This window comes from Cnephaeus nilssonii (assembly GCF_951640355.1).
Source record: "Cnephaeus nilssonii genome assembly, chromosome: 11".
NCBI lineage: Eukaryota > Metazoa > Chordata > Mammalia > Chiroptera > Vespertilionidae > Cnephaeus > Cnephaeus nilssonii.
Window position 1 is genome coordinate 34,321,519 of NC_137082.1, and position 21,977 is coordinate 34,343,495.

At 51.0% G+C, this 21,977-nt stretch overlaps 1 protein-coding gene across 1 annotated transcript; it reads right to left on the minus strand.

Moving 5' to 3' along the window:
- Positions 1–5,390: 5,390 nt before the first annotated feature.
- Positions 5,391–18,840, minus strand: SUN5 (Sad1 and UNC84 domain containing 5; the record flags this gene model as incomplete). Its single annotated transcript, XM_079784711.1, has 12 exons — positions 5,391–5,522; positions 6,505–6,591; positions 7,627–7,794; positions 8,341–8,456; positions 9,405–9,483; positions 13,081–13,189; positions 13,756–13,790; positions 15,129–15,178; positions 16,162–16,223; positions 17,130–17,196; positions 18,078–18,146; positions 18,804–18,840. 12 exons carry the CDS (start codon positions 18,838–18,840, stop codon positions 5,391–5,393), a joined length of 1,011 nt encoding a protein of 336 aa, XP_079640837.1.
- Between the last annotated feature and the right edge of the window lie 3,137 nt (positions 18,841–21,977).

A 21,977-nucleotide genomic window follows, 5' to 3' on the forward strand; every position in this document is an offset into this window, starting at 1 on the left:
TCCCCTATTCACAAGCACTGTGAGCTGTGGTGCCCAACCCACGGCCTATTGACCTTGGAGGGCAGGGTCTGTGGGGTGTGGGGTGCACATATGGGGCAGGTGAAAGGGGACCTTTGGTGAATGAAGGGGAGCCTGGTAGCCCAGGCAGGGCTGAGCCACATGTAGGGGGGTTCCTCAGGAGGAACAAGGCTTCCCGTGGACTGGCTCTGCCCTTGCCTGTGGTCTGTACGTGGCCTCAGTGGTCCTGTGGTGGGGGTGGGGGTCAGCCTGCTCCCCACGGCGCCGCTGGGATCCTGCTCTCCACTCGCAGCTCCACAGCTGGTGCACCTGAACCTACAAGAATCTGACAAGCCTGTGGGAAGGTTGGAGGGGAGAGCAGGCACCTTGGGGCCTGGGTGTTGAAGCCGCGGCAGGACTCGTTGTGTGACCTTAGGAAGGTGCTCCGCCTCTCCGTGCCTCAGTTTCCTCATCTGTGAGGGTGCTCCATTCCTGTAGTGAGGAGGAGATGAGGTGATGGGTGTGAACACACCTGTGCATTATGAAATGCTTGTGGGGGGAATTCACTTGAACCCTCAAGAGGGTGAAGAATGCGTGTGGGGGTGGTGGGGTGGGCGAGTGCCAAATGAGTGTCAAACAAACTGAATTTCTTCCACAGCAGCTCTAACCACAGAAAATGACAATGAGGGCAAAGATCCCATTACAACCCCCTAAAGCTTGTAAAATATCCAGGATTAAACCTGATAAGGAAAGTGCAGGATTCATATGAAGGAAAACTAGAGGACATGGAGAGAAGAGTCCACCTCCCAGAGAGAGAAGGGCTGACATGGCCAAGAAATGTATGCTCCACACACGAACCCATACAACCAGTGCAAGTTTAGCTGTTAAAAAATGCAACTTGACACGCTGCTTCTAAAGTTCGCCTGAAAGGGAAGTGTATGAGAAACAGAGTAATCAAGAGGAAGGCACTCACATATTCCCAAACTAGAGAAACTCGAGGAGTCCCGTGCTGGTGCAGGACGAGGCAGGGGCTCAGTGAAGTGGAAAAGAGACCAGAAGCTGTGCATTGATTCTGTTTCCAAGCTACAGAGGAAGATGGGCTCTTCAATAATGATACGGTAGTGTGGCCTTTGGGAAATAATTTAGCAAAAATTAAACTAGATCCCTACCTCACACCATGCACAAAAATAAAGTCCTGATGCATTAAAGTTTTCTACATCCAGCCCAGCTGGCATGGCTCAGTGGTTGAGCATCAACCTATAAACTAGGAGGTCATGGTTTGATTCCCAGGCAGGGCACATGCCTGGGTTGTGGGCTTGATCCCCAGTGTGGGGCATGCAGAAGGCGGCCGATCAATGATCATCTCTCATCATTGATGTTTCTAGCTCTCTCTCTCTCTCCCTTCCTCTCTGAAATCAATAAAAAATATTTTTAAAAGTTTTTCTACATCCAAATCTTGTGCATGCACTAAAGAGCATTTCTACCTATCCTATAGAATAACAGGCTAATATGCAAATAGACCCAACAGCAGAACAACCAAACAAATGGTCACTATGACATGCGCTGACCACCAGGGGGCATGCACGGAACATGGCGGGCATCAGTTGCGGCAGGATGGTGGAGCAGGTGAGCAGGAGTGCCCGACCAAGACCGGGCACCGGTCGCTGTCATCGGGGCAAGCCTCTGGTGGTTAATAAAAATTCTTTGCTCCCGTGCACCGCAGTCCCACCCAGCAATCACACCTGCTGCTGGTGCTGGCCTCGATCGCTTGGTGTCATCAGTGGGTGCAAGTGGTGGCTGCCAGCCCCGATCACCCCTGAGGACTTCTCCACCTCTCCTTGCTCCTGAGGGGCAATCGGGGCAGCAGCTGCCACTCACACCCACTGCAGGTGTGAGCAGGGCCAGTGCCGTGAGCATGTGGGAACTGCGGGAGCGGGGCTGCCGGCAGACAGGGGACTGGGGGCCACGGCAAGAGGGGCCGGGCGGGGGTGTGGAGGATGGGCCGAGACCCGGCTCTGTGCCCACTGCAGCCTCACAGCCCACAGTTCCTTTCAAGGTGCACGAATTTGTGCACGGGGAACCTAGTATATAATATATATGATAAAATTGGTAGAAGAAAATATAGGAGTATATTGCTATAATCTTAAAACTGTGCAGGCTCTTCCTGCAATGTATACAAGTTATCAGCCATAAAGGAAAAGAATGGTTTAGCTACATAAAATTTTTCAAAAAAAAAATTTGTTGAACAAAAGCACTTTAAACAAAATTAAAGGGCAAATGATGGGAAGAAAAGTTAGAGGAGTAAGACTGGGACGGGCATTTGGGGAGGAAGTGGTCTGCCTATGGGTTTGCTTTTCAACAAATCTCAGTATGGTGTGGCTTTTTAATGACAAAAATGGTTCTTCTAAAATTATGGAAATAATGCCAGGTTGAGCACGTGTGGCTCCCAGGCCCACTGATTGCTGGGGAGGGGAAGGGAGCAATGAGAGGCGGGAGAATGGGGTGATCCCTTGAAGCCCACCCACTCTGGAGACCATTGGAGGGCTGGGTGCTGGAGGGTTCCAGGGGCTGGTGCGGAGCCTGGCAAATGACTAGAGGGGTGGGTTCTGCACCGGAGCAGGGCCTGTCCAGTGTGCCCTGCCAGGAAACAAGCGTATTTCCGATGTATCCGCCCTTCTAATGCCCAGCTGGACCTGTGCCAGCCTCCCCATCTGCCTGCCCCTGCCCGTATGAATTCCCTCCCTTACAGGCTCCAGTCCGTGCCCTTTCCAGCTTGGCCAGCCTGCCCCAATCTGGGGCCCTGCCACTCCCTCCCAGAGGACTGATCTCCTGTCACCTGCCTGGGGCCGGGGTTTTGGTGATCATTCACCCAGCACCTATTGTGTGCCCTGCTCTGTGCTGACAGCTTGTGGGTGAAGTCATAGTGGATTCTGGCAGTAGAGACTGTTTTTAGCACTTCTGTAAGCTCAAATACAGAACAGGTGGGACTCAGCTATGGCAAAGGTTATGCATGCAAAATGAGTGACTAGTATAACTCTCCCCCCCAGATTTTATTGTGGTAAAACACATGTAACATAAAATGCACCATCTTAACCATTTTTAAGTGTACAGTTCAATTGTTTTAAATGCATTCATAATATTGTGCAACCATCACCACCATTCATCTCCACAGCTCTTTTCCTCCTGTAAAACTGTCAGAATTTCTTTCCTTTTTAAGATCAAATAAGACTTCATGGCATGTACATTTTTTGTTATCCATCTGTTGATGGACACCTGATTGGTTCCACATTTTAGCTACTGTGAATAATGCTGGGAATGTGGGTGTACAAATACCTCCTTGAGACCATCTTCAATTCTTCTGGGTATATACCAAGTGGAATTCCTGGATCACATGGTAATTGCATTTTTAACTTTTTGAGGAATCACCATACTGTTTTCTATAATGGTTGAACCATTTTTCATTCCCACAACATGCCCAAGGGTACCAGTTTCTCCACATCCTCCTCAACTTACTATTTTCTGTTTTTTGATAGTAGCCATTTGTAATAGGTGTGAGGTAGTATCTCACTGTAGTTTAGATGTTCATTTCCCTAATGATCAGTGATATTGAGCATCTTTTTATGTGATTATTGGTCATTTGTATATATCTTTGGAGAAATGTCTGTATCTTTGGTACAGTCCTTACTTCATTTTTGAATTTTTTTTTTTTGTGTGGTTGAGTTTTAGGAATTCTTTTTGTTCGTGTTTTTGTTGTTGTTGTTTATTGTTTAAAGTTTTACATATGTCTCCTTTTTCTCCAATTGACCTCCCCACCCCAGCCATTCCCACCCTGGGCAAGCCCCTAACGCCCCAGTGTCTGTGTCCATTGGTTATGCTAATGTGCATGCATACAAGTCCTTGGGTTGCTCTCTAATCCCCCCCGCCCCCACCTTCTCTGCCATTTGTCTCTGGATCTATTTTTGTTCATCAAATTATGTTATTATATCCCACATATGAGTGAGATCATGTGATATTTATCTTTCTCCCACTAACTTATTTCGCTTAGCATAACGCTCTCCAGTTCCATCCATGCTGTTGCAAATGGTAAAAGTTCCTTCTTTTTTATAGCAGTGTAGTATTCCATTGTGTAGATGTACCACAGTTTTTTTAATCCACTCATCTGCTGATGGGCACTTAAGGCTGTTTCCAAATCTTAGCTATTGTAAATTGTGCTGCTATGAACATAGGGGTGCATATATCCTTTCTGATTGGTGTTTCTGGTTTCTTGGGATATATTCCTAGAAGTGGGATTACTGGGTCAAATGGGAGTTCCATTTTTAGTTTTTTTGAGGAAACTCCATACTGTCTCCCACAGTGGCTCACCAGTCTACATTACCACCAGCAGTGCACGAGGGTTCCTTTTTCTCTACATCCTCGCCAGCACTTGTCGTTTGTTGATTTGATGATAGCCATTCTGACACGTGTGAGATGGTATCTCATTGTTGTTTTGATTTGCATCTCTCGGATGATTAGTGACTTTGAGCATGTTTTCATAGGTCTCTTGGCCTTCTGTATGTCCTCTTTAAAAAAGTATCTATTTAGGTCCTTTGCCCATTTTTTGATTGGGTTGTTTATCTTCATTTTGTTAAGTTGTATGAGTTCTCAGTAAATTTTGGAGATTAAACCCTTATCTGAAATAGCATTGGGAAATATGTTCTCCCATGCAGTGGGCTTTCTTGTTTTGTTGATGGTTTCTTTTGTAGGAATTCTTTATATAATCTGGTTATTAATCTTTTATCAGGTACGTGATTCACAAATATTTTCTCCCATTCTGTGGGTTGCCACTTTGTCGATGTTATGTTTTGATGCACAAAAGGGAAAATAAATGTTTCTTTATACCTGGAAAAACTGAGGTCCGGTGCGGGTGTGTCCTTGCCTAATGCCACACAGCAAACCATCTGTAAGATGCTGAAACACTCCAAGGTGGGCCGGGGTGAGATTTCCCATCTTCCACCTTATCTGGTAGAACAGCCATACTCCTGTCCCCATTGTACTGTTGGGGAGACTGAGGCCCTGAGAGAGCTGGGTCTTGCCCAAGGTCATGCCTGAGTCAAGGGCGGAGCTCGCCTTGGAGCAAGGGAGATGACTTACGTACAGCCGTCAGACAGTTTGAGTCCCGATGCTGCCATTTTCTGGCTGTGACCTCTGGCAAGTCACTTTGTTCCTGGGAGCCTTCACTGTCCCCTCTGTGAAATGGGGCCCCATGGGGCTGTGGTGAGGATGCCTGTGCACCCAGTACATGATCAATAATTGCTACATCAAATGCTAGCCCACCCTTAATCTTTGGGGCCAAAGACGCGTAGACTTGGGCTGGGTCATGAAGAATAAACTTTAATCTCTCTCGGGGTGGGGGATCAGTTAGGCTGCTCCCTGGGTGGGGTCACAGAGCCGTGCACTCGCACGCGGTATAGGCAGGTAAAGCGTGGGTTCCCCCAGTTGCTTGATATCTTCACCTTGACTGCCCCAAAGGTCCGCGTGGGCTGGTTCTGAAAGAGAGTCACAGGCACGGGGCAGTTCTCCCCTAGGCCCCCACTCTGCCTGTTCAGAAGGGCGTTTGGGAGTGGCAGGGACCCATTTCATAGGAGGGGAAACTGAGGCCCAGAGAGGGGAATGGACAGTTCCAAGGCCACACAGCAAGTCGGTACTCAGGGGCTGGGATGGAAGATGCTAAGGCCAGAAGGACACGCACACTGATCAGGAAGGCGTGCCAGCTTTGGGGCCCTGGCACCTATGTGCTGTGGGGCCCTGAGTAAATGGCCATCCCTCTCTGGGCTTTAGTTCCCCGCCCTGTGAAACCGGAGTGGTAACATCCGTGTCCCACGGTTGCTGTGAGCATGAAATGAGATCTCGGAGCTGGACGACTCACTGGCACCTGGAACACAGTAGATGTAGGAGGCTGGATTGTCTCTATCTCCCAGGGAATTATACAAGGGGAAACTGAGGCCCAGCGAGGGAGGGAATGACCCAGATCACGCAGAATTTGTGGTTGGGTCAGGATTTGGACCAGTGTCAGCTCCCAAGCCTAGCTATTCCACCAAGTCTCTGGGCCATCCCAGCAGCTACTCGTCGAGTCCTGCTTCTGTCTCCAGCTCCCTCCCCTCCAGCCTCCCCACCTATGGTTGGACCAGGTGCTGATAACGGAACGGCCAGCACGCAGATGCTACGTTGGAAGCCAGCATTCCTAGCCTGATGGGCCCTTCCCGCTCAACATCTGCTGCCCCTGGGAGGGCTCCTGGGCCGACGAGGGAAACTGGGAACTTCCAGCGGCTGCATGGATCTCCTCAGGGGCCCACCCTTGTCCCGGCAGCAGGTCCCTCACTCTGAGCCTCAGTTTCCTTCTCTGTCAAGTGGGTTAGTGACAATCGTGCACCTCCTGGGGCTGTTGGGAGATGAAGTGGGGTCCCCTGGGTAAAGCCCGGCACACAGTGCATTTAGTAGGTGCTCAGCAAGGCAGCTTTTCCCAGGTACCTGGAGCTGGAACGTCTGAATGATGTTTTCTGGCTGGAACTGAAACGCCCCCAGGAATACCTCCTCCCTGGGGGAGCCTTCCATGCCCTGTGGAATCAGAACCAAGAAGAAAGTGTCAGGCACAGGCAGGACCTTCAGAGAGTGCTGCCACTCTCCAGCTGAGGCTTGCCCCCCCGCCCCCCAGATGGGGAGCTGCCTACCTCTTGGGGGACCATTCTGTTACAGTACAGAATAATGGATAGAAAAGAGCTCTGGCCTGGGACTCAGGAGGCTGAGGGTCCACCTCTACTCGGCCATTGACTTGTAGGTCTTGGGTGTTTCCCTTACCCTTCTCCGGACCTCAGTCTCCTTATCAGTGAAATGGGTCTCTGAGAACTAAACTAGCTGTGAAAAGCTTGGGTTGATATACACTGAGTGGCCAGATTATTATGATCTCTGAACGCATAATAATCTGGCCAACTCGGTGTGTGTGTGTGTGTGTGTGTGTGTGTGTGTGTGTGTGTATTAGAGGCCCGGTGCATGAATTTGTGCATGGGTGGGGTCCGGCCAGCCTGGCTAGGGGGAGGGGACATGGGCAGTTGGCTGGCCTGCCTGCTGGTCAAACTCCTGGTTGAGGGGACAATTTGCTTATTAGCCTTTTATTATATAGGATATACACTGAGTGGCCAGATTATTGTGCGTTCAGAGATCATAATAATCTGGCCACTCAGACAGAAAAGCTGTTTATCTCCTGTCCTTGAAGGCTGCGATCTGACCCTGACCCTGGCCATGTCCCACCTTATCAGAGCCTCCCCCAGGCCCACCAGCCTGCATGAGTTGTGCAGTTCACCACAGAGCCTGGCATGCTGCCATTACGAGGCCATCCCCTAGGTCAGTGGTCAGCAAACTCATTAGTCAACAGAGCCAAATATCAACAGTACAACGATTGAAATTTCTTTTGAGAGCCAAAGTTTTTAAACTTAAGCTTCTTCTAACGCCACTTCTTCAAAATAGACCCGCCCAGGCCGTGGTATTTTGTGGAAGAGCCACACTCAGGGGCCAAAGAGCCGCATGTGGCTCGCAAGCCGCGGTTTGCCGACCATGGCCCTAGGTAAACATTGCTCCCTGCCAGGGCTTGCTCACGTAGATGACAAAGTCCTTGGGGGCCGTGTCCAGGCTGCCCGACAGTGAGATGGTCTTGGGGATATGCTGCAGGGTGAGGTTGAACAGGTAGACCTTCTGGGCCAGTCGGATGGTCACCTGGCCGCGGTCACCCGAGAAGGCCCAGCAGTTGCCAGGTGTCACGTTGGGCTGGAGGGGCAGGTGCAAGGGAGGTTATGCTGGGTGGGTGGATGAGGACAGACTCCTCACCCCATCCTAGCTTCCCTAGACCTCCTCTGCCCTCCTGGGTGAGCCAGAGCCTGCCTGTCTACCAAGCTTGGCTTGAGCGCCCCCAACTCCAGGAAGCTCCCCTGACTGCAGGCAGCAAGATGAGTCTTCCCCTCAGCCCAACGCAGTGAGGACAGGGGCCTGTTTAGGCCCTTCGGGGTTCCCTGACCCTCAGTCTTGAGGGCTGGGTAAGGCCCCTTCTAGCTAAAGCAGGTTGTCCCCCTATCCCTGTGCCTGTCTCCTGCTGCTGCCCAGCCCCCTAGTGGTCCCTGCTGTCTGCTCTTGCCTCCTGCCCTTGCCCCTGATTTCTCCACCCCCACCACCCCCACCAATTGCCACTTTTGTCTGCCTCCTGCCCTGCCCCTGCCCCAGGCTCCATCCCCTTTACTCTCACCCCCAACCTCCGATTTCAGTGAAGACCCCCAGACCCCTGCCCACACCCCTGCCACTCTCCCCCATTCCCCCTGCCTCGAGGATCACGTCCGGGGGCTGTGCATAGTTCCACAGCCGGATCCAGTTCCAGTAGGAGCGAGCCTTGTCGTGGTTGTATGTGGGTGATGTTTGCTCAAAGTCAATAGAGGCTCCTGTATGAAAGGTGGGGGATGGAGGGTCTCAGCTGAGTAGCCCCCCCCCACTTCTGCCTGGTGGAGGGGAGCCTCACTGATTGGACACTGACTCTGGACTTCAGTGTTCTCTGGGAAATGGGAATAATAATAACAATAATAGAAGGAATGATAGATAACATCCACCTCACAGGGTTGTTGTGAGGTTGGAATGAATGAATACCTCAGTGTTTGTCCAGCAGTGCCTGGCACCGAGTCAGCCCTCACTTATGTCATCATCATTGTTATGGCTATTCTTACTAGTACACCCATTTCCCAGAAGAGAAATGGATGTAAGAATTACACGAGTAATACTTACACCCAGTAATTCTTACACCCATTACTCCAGCCCTGGGAGGTTAAGCTGATGCCCTCTGACCTCACATCTGCTTGGGCCTGGGGGTGCCTGGGCCAGTTGGTGGCTGCCGGACAGAGGCAATCGGCCCTGCTGGCCCCAGCTCACTTCCTCCTGCATGCCCTCACTCGATACTGCCGTGTCCTTGCAGGGGCACCTTTCAAATCGGTTCCCTTGGTCTGGAATGCTTTTTCTTCCTCACCAGGTTACAGCCCAAACACTCCCTGCTCTGCCCAGGTCCCCTCCCTCCCAGCCACCTGCTTTATTTTTCCGAAGCACCAATCCCCAACCGTAATCGGGCCTGTGTTGGTTTTTAACGTGGTCCGTCTTCCCCACCTGGGGCAAGGGCAGCTCTGCTGACCCCTAGGTTGGAGGACAGGGAGTGGGAGGAGGGGGGTGGAGGGCCTCCCCTCCCCACGTCAGCCTCCATGAAAGATTCCAGCTGGGGAGCAGGGTTAGCTCTGAAGATGAACTCCCCAGCAGCAGAGGGTGCACCAGACCAGCCCTGAGATCCACCCTCGGAAGAGTTTCTGAGGAAACTTGAGGTGCGCACATTGGGGGAGGTGATCACTTACCGATAGACTTCAGGGCGAAGTCCGGCTTTTCAATGTAATCTCCTTGTATCATCTTCATTATCTTCTGGGCCATTTTTTGCTGAAGAGGCAGAAACCATAAGCTGTGCACTAGTGTGTTCTTACAGAGCACGGTCCACAGGTGTGTTCACGCCAAGTGACGGGCCGTTCTCCCCTAACTGCTGACCCTGCCTGTGGAAGCCATGGCTGGTCCCCAGTCACGACTAGTGTGTTGTGAGGGAGCCCAGGCGACACAGAGCCACCCCATCCCACCCACTGGGTTTACGCAGAGCTTTTATCCCCACTGTGACAGGGGGTCACACGTGGGAACGGAGTCTCCGTGAAGTTAAGGGCAGGGGCCCTGAAGTTAGACAGACTTTTACTGCTGTGGGGTGTTGGGCTGGTTACTGCCCATCTCAGTCTCACTTTTCTCATCTGTAAGATGGGATGACAATCATGTCCACTCCCATTGTTGTGAGGATTAGACTTAAGAGGTACAAAGTCGCTACTATGTGCCAGGGCTACTTAGCATCACATACTGAGTTCACTCTAATTTCCTCACTCTAGGAGGTAGGTACTATCATCATCCCCATTTTAAAGATGAGAATACCGAGGCACAAAAGGATAACTTGTCCAAGGTCACACAGCTCATGAGAGGCAGAGCCAGGCAGTTTGGTTCCAGAGTTCCAGCTTTTTAGCCACTACTCTCCACTGCTGGCTCAGTATATGCTGGCTGTTATTTTGATTAGGCTTTTTACAGCTTTGGCAGATTGTACTTTCCAAAAATGGCTACAACAAGGTCTCCCATCCCAAGCTCTTCTTTTGTGACTTTGACACTCTTCCCATTGAGGTGGGACTTAATTTCTCTCCCCATAAGTCTGAGTGGGACTGTGATTATGGCAGAAGTGATGTTGTATAACTTCTGAACTAAGTCCTAAGGTGATTCAGCACTGCCTGGTTCTCTGGAGACACCAGCCACCCTGTTGTGAAGAAGCCCAGACCACATGGAGAGGCCACGTTTGGGTGCTTTAGTCAACAGCCTTGAGTTCCAATTGACAGCCAGCATCAACCTCCAGACATGAGTGATAACATCCCACAGTTAATTGCAGGCCCAGGTCTCGAGTCAGCCCTAGCCTTCAAGTCTCCCCCACTGAGGCCTCAGACATCATGGAACACTGATAAACCATCCTTGCTTTGCCCTATCTGAATCCTTGACCCACAGAATCTCTGAACATAAGCATCTACACTGAGTGGCCAGATTATTATGATCTCTGAACGCATAATAATCTGGCCACTCAGTGTATGTCTACACTAATAAAAGAGAAACATGCAAATTGACCATCACTCCACTACACCAACCAGCCAATCAGAGAGAGTATGCAAATTAACCCAACCAAGATGGCAGTGGCCATGGAGCTAGAGGGAGCAGGAGGCTTGGGTTCCCCCCGGCAATGGAAGAAACCAAGCTTCCCACCTGCCCTGGCTGGCCCTGGCCTCCGCTCAAGGCTACAAAGTTTCAATTGTAGAAGATAAATAAATCCCAGATACCAGGACCTCCATTTGGGTTGCCAGGGAGCATGGCCGGCCTGCAAACCACCACAGGCCCCTCACTCAGGCCGCCCCACGCCCCAAGGGAACCCCCACCCTGATCTGGGACACCCTTCAGGGCAAACCAGCCGGCCCCCACCCGTGTACCAGGCCTCTATCCTATCTAATAAAAGAGTAATATGCAAATTGACCATCACTCCAACACACAAGGTGGCTGCCCCCATGTGGTCAAAGATGGCTGCCCCCATGTGGACTCAAGATGGCCGCCACAAGATAGCCAGCAGGCGAGGGCAGTTGGGAGAGATCAGGCCTGCAAGGGAGGGCAGTTGGGGGCAATCAAGCCTGCAGGGGAGGGCAGTTAGGGGTGACCAGGCCGGCAGAGGAGGGAAGTTGGGGGTGACCAGGCCTGCAGGGAAGGGCAGTTGGGGGGGACCCAGGACTGCAGGGGAGGGCAGTTGGGGGTGACCAGGCCTGCAGGGGAGAGCAGTTGTGGGGGGACCAGGCCTGCATGGGAGGGCAGTTGGGGGGTGACCAGGCCTGCAGGGGAGAGCAGTTGGGGGTGACCAGGCCTTCAGGGGAGGGCAGTTAGGGGCAATCAGGCTGGCAGGGAGCAGTTAGGCATCAATCAGGCTGGCAGGGGAGTGGTTAGGGGTGATCAGGCTGGCAGGCAGAAGCAGTTAGGGGCAATCAGGAAGGCAGGCAGGCAGTTGGGAGCTAGCAGTCCTGGATTGTGAGAGGGATGTCCAACTGCCTATTTAGGTCCGATCCTATTGGCATTGGGCCTAAACAGTCAGTTGGGCATCCCTCCAAGGGTCCCAGATTGGAGAGGGTGCAGGCTGGGCTGAGGGACACCACCTCTCCCTCCCACCTCCGTGCACAAATTTTGTGCACTGGGCCTCTAGTCCTATATAATAAAAACTTAATTGCAAATAGACCAAATGGTGGAACGACTGGTCACTATGCTGCATACTGACCACCAGGGGGCAGATGCTCAACGCAGGAGCTGCCCCCTGGTGGTCAGTGCACTTCCACAGGGGGAGCACCGCTCAGCCAGAAGCCGGCCTCACAGCTAGTGAGCGCAGTGGCAGTGGCGGGAGCCTCTCCTGACTCCGCTGCAGGCAGACGATAAGGAGCGAGGGGTCCTGTACTGTGAGAGCCCCGGACTGTGAGAGAGATGTCTGACTGCTGGCAGGCAGACATTCCCCGATGGGTCGTGGACTGCAAGAGAGTGCAGGCCATGCTGAGGGACACTCGCCCCTCCCCTCTCTCCCCTGTGCATGAATCTCATGCACCGGGCCTCCAGTGTTAAATAAAATAAAGGAAAAGATGGACAACACAGGTGAAATGTTGAAGTTTCACCATAGAGTTAAAAATCTATGAAAAAGAATCAAATGTATGTTCTAGAACTAAACAATGCAATATATGAAATTAACGTAATGGAAAGATTTAACAGTAGACTGAACAGAAAAGAATATAAGATTATTAATTAGCTTAAAGAAATGTGAATAGAAAATATAAAAACTTAAGCAACTAGAAAAAAAGAATAAAAAACCAAACCAATCAAGTAATAGCATAACAGTTATGTGGAATAAATTCTAAAGGTCTAGCATAGATATAGTTGAAGTCCCAGGAGAGGACACAGATAATAAGAAGCAATATTTTAAGAGATAATAGCTAAGAATTTTCCAAAACTATTGAAAAATATTAATCCATAGATTCTGATAAACTCAGCATCCCCCAAGTGGGTTAAATATAGAACACTGAGGAAAAAAAGAATATCTTATAAATTCTCATGGAGTTTGTAAGACCACACTTAAAGGACCAATAATAAAAGTTAGGCTTCTCAACAGCAATAATATAAACTAGAACAAAATACTGGGCTTCCTTCAAAATTCTCAGAGGGAAGTACTTTCTACCTATAATTCTATACCCAGACAAATTACAATCAAGTATAAGGGTAGGATGAAGATATTTTTAAACATGCAAGTTCATAAATTATAAATTGTACATCTTATTTCACTCTTTTTCAGGAAGTTATTGGGGAATATACTTCATCAAAACTTGGGGTATAGGAAACAGGGCATCAAACAGAGAAGTTAGGTGTTTGGGGGCAGAATGGCCAGCACCTCACCTCATCTGACATGGCTTCCATCTCCTGGAGCTTGGCAGTGAGCTGATTTATGATACCTCGGAGAACCTGGATTTCCCCTGTGTGATGTCGCACCTTCTCCTGGTACAGCCTTACGAGGAAGGGGTAAGAACATGGATTGACTGATCTGTGGTACTATTGTCACCCTTGGCTTCTACCTTTGCCAGTCAGCCCATTAAGAACTAGCTTCACATTTTTCTACTCTCCTGGGCCTATCCCCATCGTATCTCTAAAATACTGCTCATGCTCTTCCTCCTGCTTGGAATATTCTTTAACCTACCTCATTCCTTCCAAATATTCCTGAGTATTTTGTCTGCAATTAAGGATAATGCCACCAGGTAGTATCTTGTTGGTTAAAATTCTTTTCAGCTGTCTTTTGCTGAGCACTAACTATAGGCCAGGAATTATTCAAGACAGTTTATATCTTCTTTAACACCCATAATTACCCAGAGCAAGGTGGGTGTTACGCCTCATCTAATAAATGAGGAATCAAAGACCCAGAGAGGTAAAGTGTATTGCATAAGTTTAGCCAGGTAGAGAGTACTGGAGCAGGGATTTAAACTCAGGTTGGTCTGACTTCAGAGCCCACATTGTTAGTCAATACATACTAGGTCCTAGCTATAACTCTGGTTTTTAGGTGTTAATAGAACTTCTTACCTCAAGCTCTGCAGTGGAGTATTTATGCTGTCATCCTGGTGGGGTGTTGAGAAAGCAAGAAATCTCTTTCAGATGGTCGAATCTGGGCCCAATAGAGCTTCATCCATCCATTTTCCCACAACCATAAATCTGTTCATTCATCTACCTTCTTGTTTACTCTTTCATAATCTACCTATCTACCATCTATCCAAAATCCAATTTACCTTCCTTTTTATCCATCCATCCATCCATCCATCCATCCATCCATCTATCCATCCACATTCACACTCATCTATCCTCCCTTCCATCCACCATCCCATCCATTTACCCTCTTCTATCCATCTACTCCATTTATCCAACCTTTCTCATCCCTCTACACTTCTATCCATCTACCGCACCTTATCCATGTGCCCTTTCATCAATCCACTTATCCCATCCATCCATCCATTCACCATCCCAACTATCTATCCTTCCATTCAACCATCCATCCATCCATCCACCCACCCACCCATATAGTCCATCTGCCTCCCTACCTATTCACTTTTTCATCCATCCACTTTCCATTCATCCATTCATCTTCCAAACAGTTCCCCCAACCCCTACATCCATCACTTTCATTCTCCCACCCATTCTCTCTCCATTCATACTCCCGTGTGGCCATCCTATCACCCAACATTGATAGTGGCAACCTGGTGCCTAGTCCTGAGGTAGATATTGCGGGAATGAATAAGCTCTGCCTTCAAGGGCTGCCAGTACAGCTGAGGAAATAGTAATGATTACAGAAACTCATATTAGTGATTACGGAAAATTGTGGGAGGAGAGAAGGGAATGTGACCACCTCTGCCTGGGTGTTTCTGAAGGAAGTGACATATTAGCTGGATCTCGAAGGAGATGAAAGAATTCATAAGAGAAGAAGAAAGAGGGAGGGACAGGCTCATCAAATATCCGTTCTCTCTAGGCCTTCTGAGCCTCTTTGCAGTCCTCAGACTGGGAGCTCTTGTCATTGGTTTCCTCCTCCTTCTTCCCCAGGAACCACATAGCAAACGATCGCGTCTTATTGGAGCAGAACAAACTGCCTTGAGTGGAGTGAGTCCCTGTCCTCATCATCCCATTTTATGTGGGAGCCTTGATAAAGAAGAGATGTGTTATCTCTGGGAGTGAGTGATAGGAGAGGCATGCTGGAGGAGAGAATATTGCATCTGGTCTTTGAAAGTCACATTTTGGTGGGAGAGATGGGTTCCAGGTGAGTGGCATGGCAAAGGCAGAGATTTGGAGCTGGGGTGGGTCAGGAATTGATTAGGATCCAGGAGTGGTGACAGTGAGAGAAGCTTATAGAGGTGACATTGAATGGGGAAGGTCAGTCAGCAGTGTGCCTGAAGAGAGCACACACTCACCTGCCAGACTTCCACTTTGGATGGTAAGTGCATCATAAACACCCAGAATCCTGTGGGGCCAGAGGAATGAGGAGGAACCATTTAAGATGAAAGGTTAAGAGCTTAGGGTCTGGAGTAAAGGCATCTAGCTTCAAATCCCAACTTTGCCCCTTGCTAACATTGTGCAACTTTGGGAGAAGTTACGTTACCTTTCTACAACTCATTTGTAAGATGGGATAATAGTGATGTCTACTTTATTCCTGAATGATTTCAAAAATGCAAAGTGTCTTGCATAAATCAAATAATCCCTGTCCCCTCCCCCTCCCCTGTCCCAATCCTATTGGGGATAATTTGCAAAGAGAAGAAAAGGAGGTAGTCATTTTATGATATTGTGTTGCCTGAAATCTTACTGTTTAAGCCATTAATAAAATCCTTCAATCCAGCTGGCGTGGCTCAGTGGTTGACCGTCAACCTATAAACTAGGAGGTCATGGTTTGACTCCCAGTCAGGGCACATGCCCGGGTTGTGGGCTTGACCCCCCAGTAGGGGGTGTGCAGGAGGCAGTCAATCAATGTTTTTATTTCTCTCTCCCTTCTCCCTTTCCCTTCCTCTCTCTCTAAAAATCAATGAAACATATATTTCCAAAAACCTTATTTGTTGGGTTAAGTGTTCTAGGAATTTCTAAGAAATCCAACCCTGTCCCCATACATTTGAGGGGAGGAAGGAGATTCCTTTGCTTGAGAAAGCAGAGCTGTGATGTGGGAGGTGGTGGTGGCGGCTGGAAGGAAGTCACAGAAATCCAGAGAGAGGGAGTAGTAATTATCATAACATGGTTTGGAAAAAGCTTTACAGTTTTCAAAGCTTTCAAAAAATTTTCTTGGTCATTATTACATTTAATCCTCCCAGCAACACTCATTAGACAGATGGGAAACTGGGGCTCATAGAGGGGCTGTGTTGCCTAGTCAGTGCCAGAACCCCCAGTCTTTCCCTCTACAGAATGGGCGAGAGCTAGGGACTCCTCCACCTGGGATGGGCCGGGGCCCTGGGGACGCACCAAAAAGAAAGAGGACCAAGACACCCGTCTTTTCCATGAGCTTCTGGAAGAGCGGTTTGCATCTGGAAGACAGAGAAGTAGTGGTCAAGGTGAGGCAGGGCTTGCACAGGCTGGCCAGTCCCTGCCTGGCCTCCAGCTCTTCCCCACCCTGAGGGGCAGGCCCCTCTCTGGGCAGCGACACCCTCTCCAGGCTGTTGGCATGTTCCTTGGCTCCATCGCATGACAGAGGGAAGAAAGCTCTTACCCCAGCACTTGGGGCCATCAGAGGTCAATTCCCGATGGCTGCTGCGTTCTCAGCACTCCCTTTCTCCACCTGCACACTGATTGTCCCCTCCTGTCTTCGCTCCTGGTGAATCCACCCTTCAGGGTTCAGCTCAAATGTCCCCTCCTGCCACAACCTCCAGACTCTCACTCCCCACACTCACACTGTTCCTGGTGTCTGCCTTCCCCACTCAACTGGAAGCTCATGAGTGGCGAGGGCCAAGGCTGAGCCCCGAGTAGGCATGAAGGAAACATTTAGCATGTAGACTTCAAGTGAATGAATGAAGTGAAAGCTCTTCAGGAATTCAGGGAGTCTGACGGGCAGGGAAGGGAAGGGAAGGGACGGGATGGACATTCCAGGCAGGAAGAACAGAGTGTACAAAGGTGTGGAGGTGGGAATAGAAAAAGTGGGTCCAGGAAGTGGGAACCCTAGCCTTGCTGGCCCAACGAGTCCACCGCAGGAAGCAGAATGAGGGCAGTTCGCAAAGAAAGGTGGGGCAGGATTTCAAAGGGCTGCAGGCTGAGGTGATGGATCAATGGGGAGCCATAGTATGTTCTGGGGTGAGGGTATCTGAGAAAAGCCAGGTGTGGGACAGCTTGTCTGGTCTGGAGATCAAGGGGGAGGTTCAAACCAGTGAGGAGGCTGCCATGGTTACCAGCTGCATGGTTCCAACTCCGATCAGCCTTCCCTCTCCTGCCCTGCTTACCTGAAGGTGTTGAATAGGATTTGGTGGCCCTGAGTCCTCAGGAAGCAGGCCAGGCAGGTGATCCAGGCTGCAGAGGAGACAGAAGACCAGTGAGTCGTTGCACCCTTGTTCTTATTCTCCAACGACTTGCTGACTCCCTGGGGGGTGTGGGTGTGTCGGGGTGGGGTGGGGAAGAGGAACTGGAGCTGGGAGACCCCCTCAACTTGCTAGTTAAGCCCAGGGCAACCCCACTCTGCTTATGGGTAAGTGCCAGCTTGGAGTGAGTATGAGGCCTATAGGTGATTACTGCTCGCAATGGGCAGTTAATAGATACTTAATAGCGACACAGGAGCCCTAGGATGCGTGAATGCCCATTTCTAGACACTGGGAGCTTCTCAAGGACAGGGTCCTTGTCTGGTTCATCCTGGTGCCTAGCACTGCCCAGCGTGGAGCTAGGCAAAAAGTAGGAAATCAGGACGATGAGCAGGCAGAAGGAGACACAGAGGGATGGGAGAAGGGGTTTGGAAGATAGATGAATAGGAAGATGGCTGAGTGGACGGGGAAAGAGAGGAAGGGTGGAAGGATGGATGGGTTGATGAGTGGATGGTTGTGAATATTAACAAAGGTATGGATAGCTCAGCGAATGAATGGATGGAGGGCCAGTTGCATCACACCATTCCCATGACTTCACCAGCGCTCTCCTGACCCAGTGGCCAGGCCTCTGTCAGAGTAGGCGAGGGCTGGCAGTTAGCTCCTCCTCCAAGCTGCAAGCCTCCCTCCCGGTCCCTCTGTCCAACCACCGAAGAGATCCTGGCTGGAATGACACCCCTGACACCTCGGAGGGGAAGACCTCCAGAGCTCAACCTGTGCTCTCTCCCGCCCCTGCAACCCAGCCCAGGCTCACACCCCTCCCCCACCTCCAAGGTCAGCCTGGCCTGAGGCAGCCCTTCAGGATACACTTACACATACATCCCACCACGAACTGAACCAGGCCTGGGGATGGGCCGTTGAGACGGAGCGGAAACAGGAAGGCATCATCTGCAGAGAACACAGGGCTGTCATGTCACCGCTGGCTTGTGGGACATGGTGCCTGCAGACACCTGGGCGCACCCAGAGTTTGGTGTGAGCACCCCTGCCCCATGCCCTGCCCCTTCACAGGTCACCCTGGGCTGCCCATCCGACATCTCAGCCCCTCAGCCCCTAGCTGCCCACGAAGATCCCAGGGCTCCCCTCTCCCCTCCCTGCTTACTCATGTTTGGCGAGGACTCCTCCGTCACTCTGCAGGGGTTCCGGCCTCGCTGGACCGCTCTGGGGCTGACAAGATTCACAGTGGCATTTTACAATTCACAAGAAACATGGTCCCCATGTTCCAGGCTGAGAAACTGAGTTGCAGAGAAGTTTGCCCAAGACCACCAGCCTGGGAATCAGCGACAGACCTGGGTCTGCTGACCCCAAATCCAACACTGTGCTCCCAGCAATCCACTCGGTGCTTGGCACACAGTAGCAGCCCAATAAACACAGGCTGAAAGGATGCCTGCTGCACCACTTCCTGGCCGGGAGGCTCGAGGGAAGCCACTGTCAAACCTCTGACCTCAGTTGCTGCACCTGTAACCTGCAGGTGGTAATGCCTGTTCACCTCCAAGGTGAGGGCTGAGGGGCACCATTTTGTAAATCATAAAGGGCTGCTGTCCTCACCTCCTGGGCCTGGGATCCCTGCAGAAGTAGGCCACATCGTCGAGGGGGTCACCCTGGTCCCGGGGGCTCCTTGAGGGCCGTGGCATTGGTTTCCTTCTCTAGGATGGGGAATGGAGGGAGGCTCTCTGGGAGTTGGCGAGGAGGAACTGGCTGCTACCTCAGCCTCCTATCATTCCCTGAAAGGAGTCATGCGGAATCTGCTGGGGTCAAGTGGAGCTATTGGCACTGTGACCTCACAGAGGGGGGGGGGGGGAGTGTAGAGGTGGGGGAGGGGCCTACCTAGTCTCCAGCTTGGCCTTGGAACTTCCTCATTGGAGGAGCCCATTCCGACCAACTTTCCACCTTTAATGTGGGGAAACTGAGGCCTCGAGACAGGAAGGGTCATGCCGGGGCCTCAGGGGCGAGGCAGGGGTGAGAGCTGAGGCTCCAATATCCAGGCCCTGCTTTTTCTTGCTCCAGACCCCTTCTTGTTCCAAGTTTCCCAGCCTTGCCACTTTCTTCGGTTGTATCTGAATACATTTTAGAACGCCGAGCTTCTCACTGGTGGGCATTTTGTGTAATACGAACTAATATATGTGTGTCGATGTTTGAATAAAGTTCTGCTTTTTACTGGGGAAAAGCAACGGCCTAGCAGAGTGGAAATGTCTGGTTTCATTTTTTCCCCCTGCCTCTGGAGAGAGCCTAAACTGGGTTGTGAAGCTGAAATGAATTCACTTTGCCCCCTGGTGGCTATTGCTCAAATTGCAGGCTAAGTACCTGTGGGGAGCAGAAGAAATGGTTCCCCAAAGAGGCCTGTGTACTAAAACTTGAACATGTGAATGTGTTTGGTTTCATACAAAGGGCAATTAAAGCTTGCAGATGGAATGAAGGCTGCTAATCAGCTGACCCTGAGATGGGAGAAGACCTAGATTGTCCAGGTGGGCCCAGGGTGGTCAGGAGTCCTTATAAGTGGAAGAGGAAGGCAAGGGAGGAGAGAGGTGGCAGCCCGGGGCACGCTCAGCCCAGCTTGCTGGCTGTGAAGGTGGAGGAAGGGGCCATGGGCCAAGGAGTGAAGGCAAGGAAACAGAGTCTCTGGAAAGGAACAAAGCCCTGCCGATGCCCCCATTCTAGCCCAGGGAGACCCCGTTTGGACTTCTGGCCTCCAGAACTATAAGATAGTTCGAGTTTTAAGTCACTAAGTCTGTTATTTTTGTAGCAGTACTAGGAAACTAATACAGTACCCTCAAGAATACTTGGTGAAGGGGAAGCCCTGAAAATGTTGCCATTATCATTGTTACAAGGGTCTTAACAATTGTACATTCATTTATTAACTCAACCAATACTTACGAAGCACCTCAATGTTCCAGGCACTGGCTGCAGGAGTGAGCGGCTCCCATCCCTGGGGGTGAGGGTAAAGGCAGGACACCTTGCACATAGGGTGCCACTGAACGTGCTTGCCCGGCTGTAGGGAGGAGGGGCTGGTGGGAATCTCCCTCTCTGTGTCTCCTGTCTGTCCCTCAGTGTCCCCGGTGCTGGAAATGCCGAGGAAGAGGAAATGTTCACCCTAAGAGCAAACACTGAGAGTGGCTTCTGTCAATATTTGCGCCCCTCTCCACTGAGTCTGCTGTTTGTCTCCGCTACGGTCAGGGCCAGGAGGGCTGGTCTTATGCACGGGTGGACACACGGAGGCTAGGAGTAGGGTGTTAGGGAGTGTGCAACTGGAGCTTCTCATTCCTTTTGCCTATAGAATAGGATAGGGACCCTGGCTGGAGACAGGGCTGGTCCACGTGAGCTCTGGCCTCTCAAGGGAGAGCTCACTGGTGTCTGTGGGCTCTAGTGGGGACCCAGCACAGGGTGGGCCCGGGCGCTGGGCCTGGGATTTGGGCTGGTATGGAGGCAATGGGAGCCATGGAGGACTCTGGAGAGGGGGAAGGCCCAGGTTCCTTGTATCTGTATCCCAGGTGAGCCATACAGAGAAATGAAGGGGCCTTGCCTGCAGTCATGCGATCACCTCCTATGTCCACATGTATGTATACACACAAACACACATACACTCCCAATACCATGGAACAGTCTGCTATACATATGTACACATACACACATGCACTTAACACCATGTACACACAGACCCACATACATACTCAGTATACAAAGCCCATATATACATACTGTACACAGAACTCTCCACATCTGCACATGTGTAAGGTCATGTAAACAGGCATGTAACACCATAAACCAATGTGTCAAATGCCCATTCCATGTTTACACTCACAAACACACTTTCCTCTGATGCTAGTATTTATGACCAATAATTGCATTTGGAGAGAGTTTGGGGTGTTAAGTAGTGGGGACTGGATCATCCACACCTCTTGTCTGTTGTCTTCTGAGTTAGGGCTCAGTGCCTGATGAGGATCAGGGCTCAGTTTATGACAAGGGTCAGGGCTCAGCCAGTCACTGGGGCTGGGGCTCAGGCAGCCTCCTGCTCCCCCTAAAAGGATCATGTTTCTGGGCCAGCTTGGAGGCACCGGGCTTGAGAGGTTACTGCAGCCACCCCCTGACCTTGAGCATTCTCTCCTTCCTGGGCCTGGCCAGGCCTGCCTGGAGTGATGAGAGGACCCACCTGGGAGCAGAGCTCCTTCCAGAGATCTCTTGCCATTCAAGGCCCCACAGCTGCCCAACCCAGGGTCTTGCCGTGGTTGGCATCCAGGGCAGGCTACGTGGCAGCCCCACTGCCCAAGTGGGATAAGACACTTTGGCACAGGCCATGTTTGCAGGGAAAACACTTGCAACCACAAGCAAACCTGTCCCTCCCCACATCCCTTCCCAGTAGGCCTTGCATACCAGGGAGCCTATAAAGCAGCTTCCAGACCTGCCCGGGGCAGATGAGGGCTTGTCTGGGGCTGGCAGTCCACCTGTCCCAGGAACTGCCTGAGGTAGGACTCAGGATGGGCTGGCACTCTTCCAAGGAGGAACCTCAACTTCTCCATCTGTTCAATGGGGACACTACTTTCAACCGCCTTCTGCAGAAGGGCCCATCCCTGCTCTTGCTGTGGGACTCTGGGGAAGTGCTCCCCCCTGGGACTCAGCCCTCATTCCCGCCTAGCTTCCTCTCCCCGAATTGGACACAGATCTGCCCACTTGGCTGGGCTGGGGTTGGGAGGGGCAAGAGGTGGTGAAGAGGCCCACTTCTTGGAC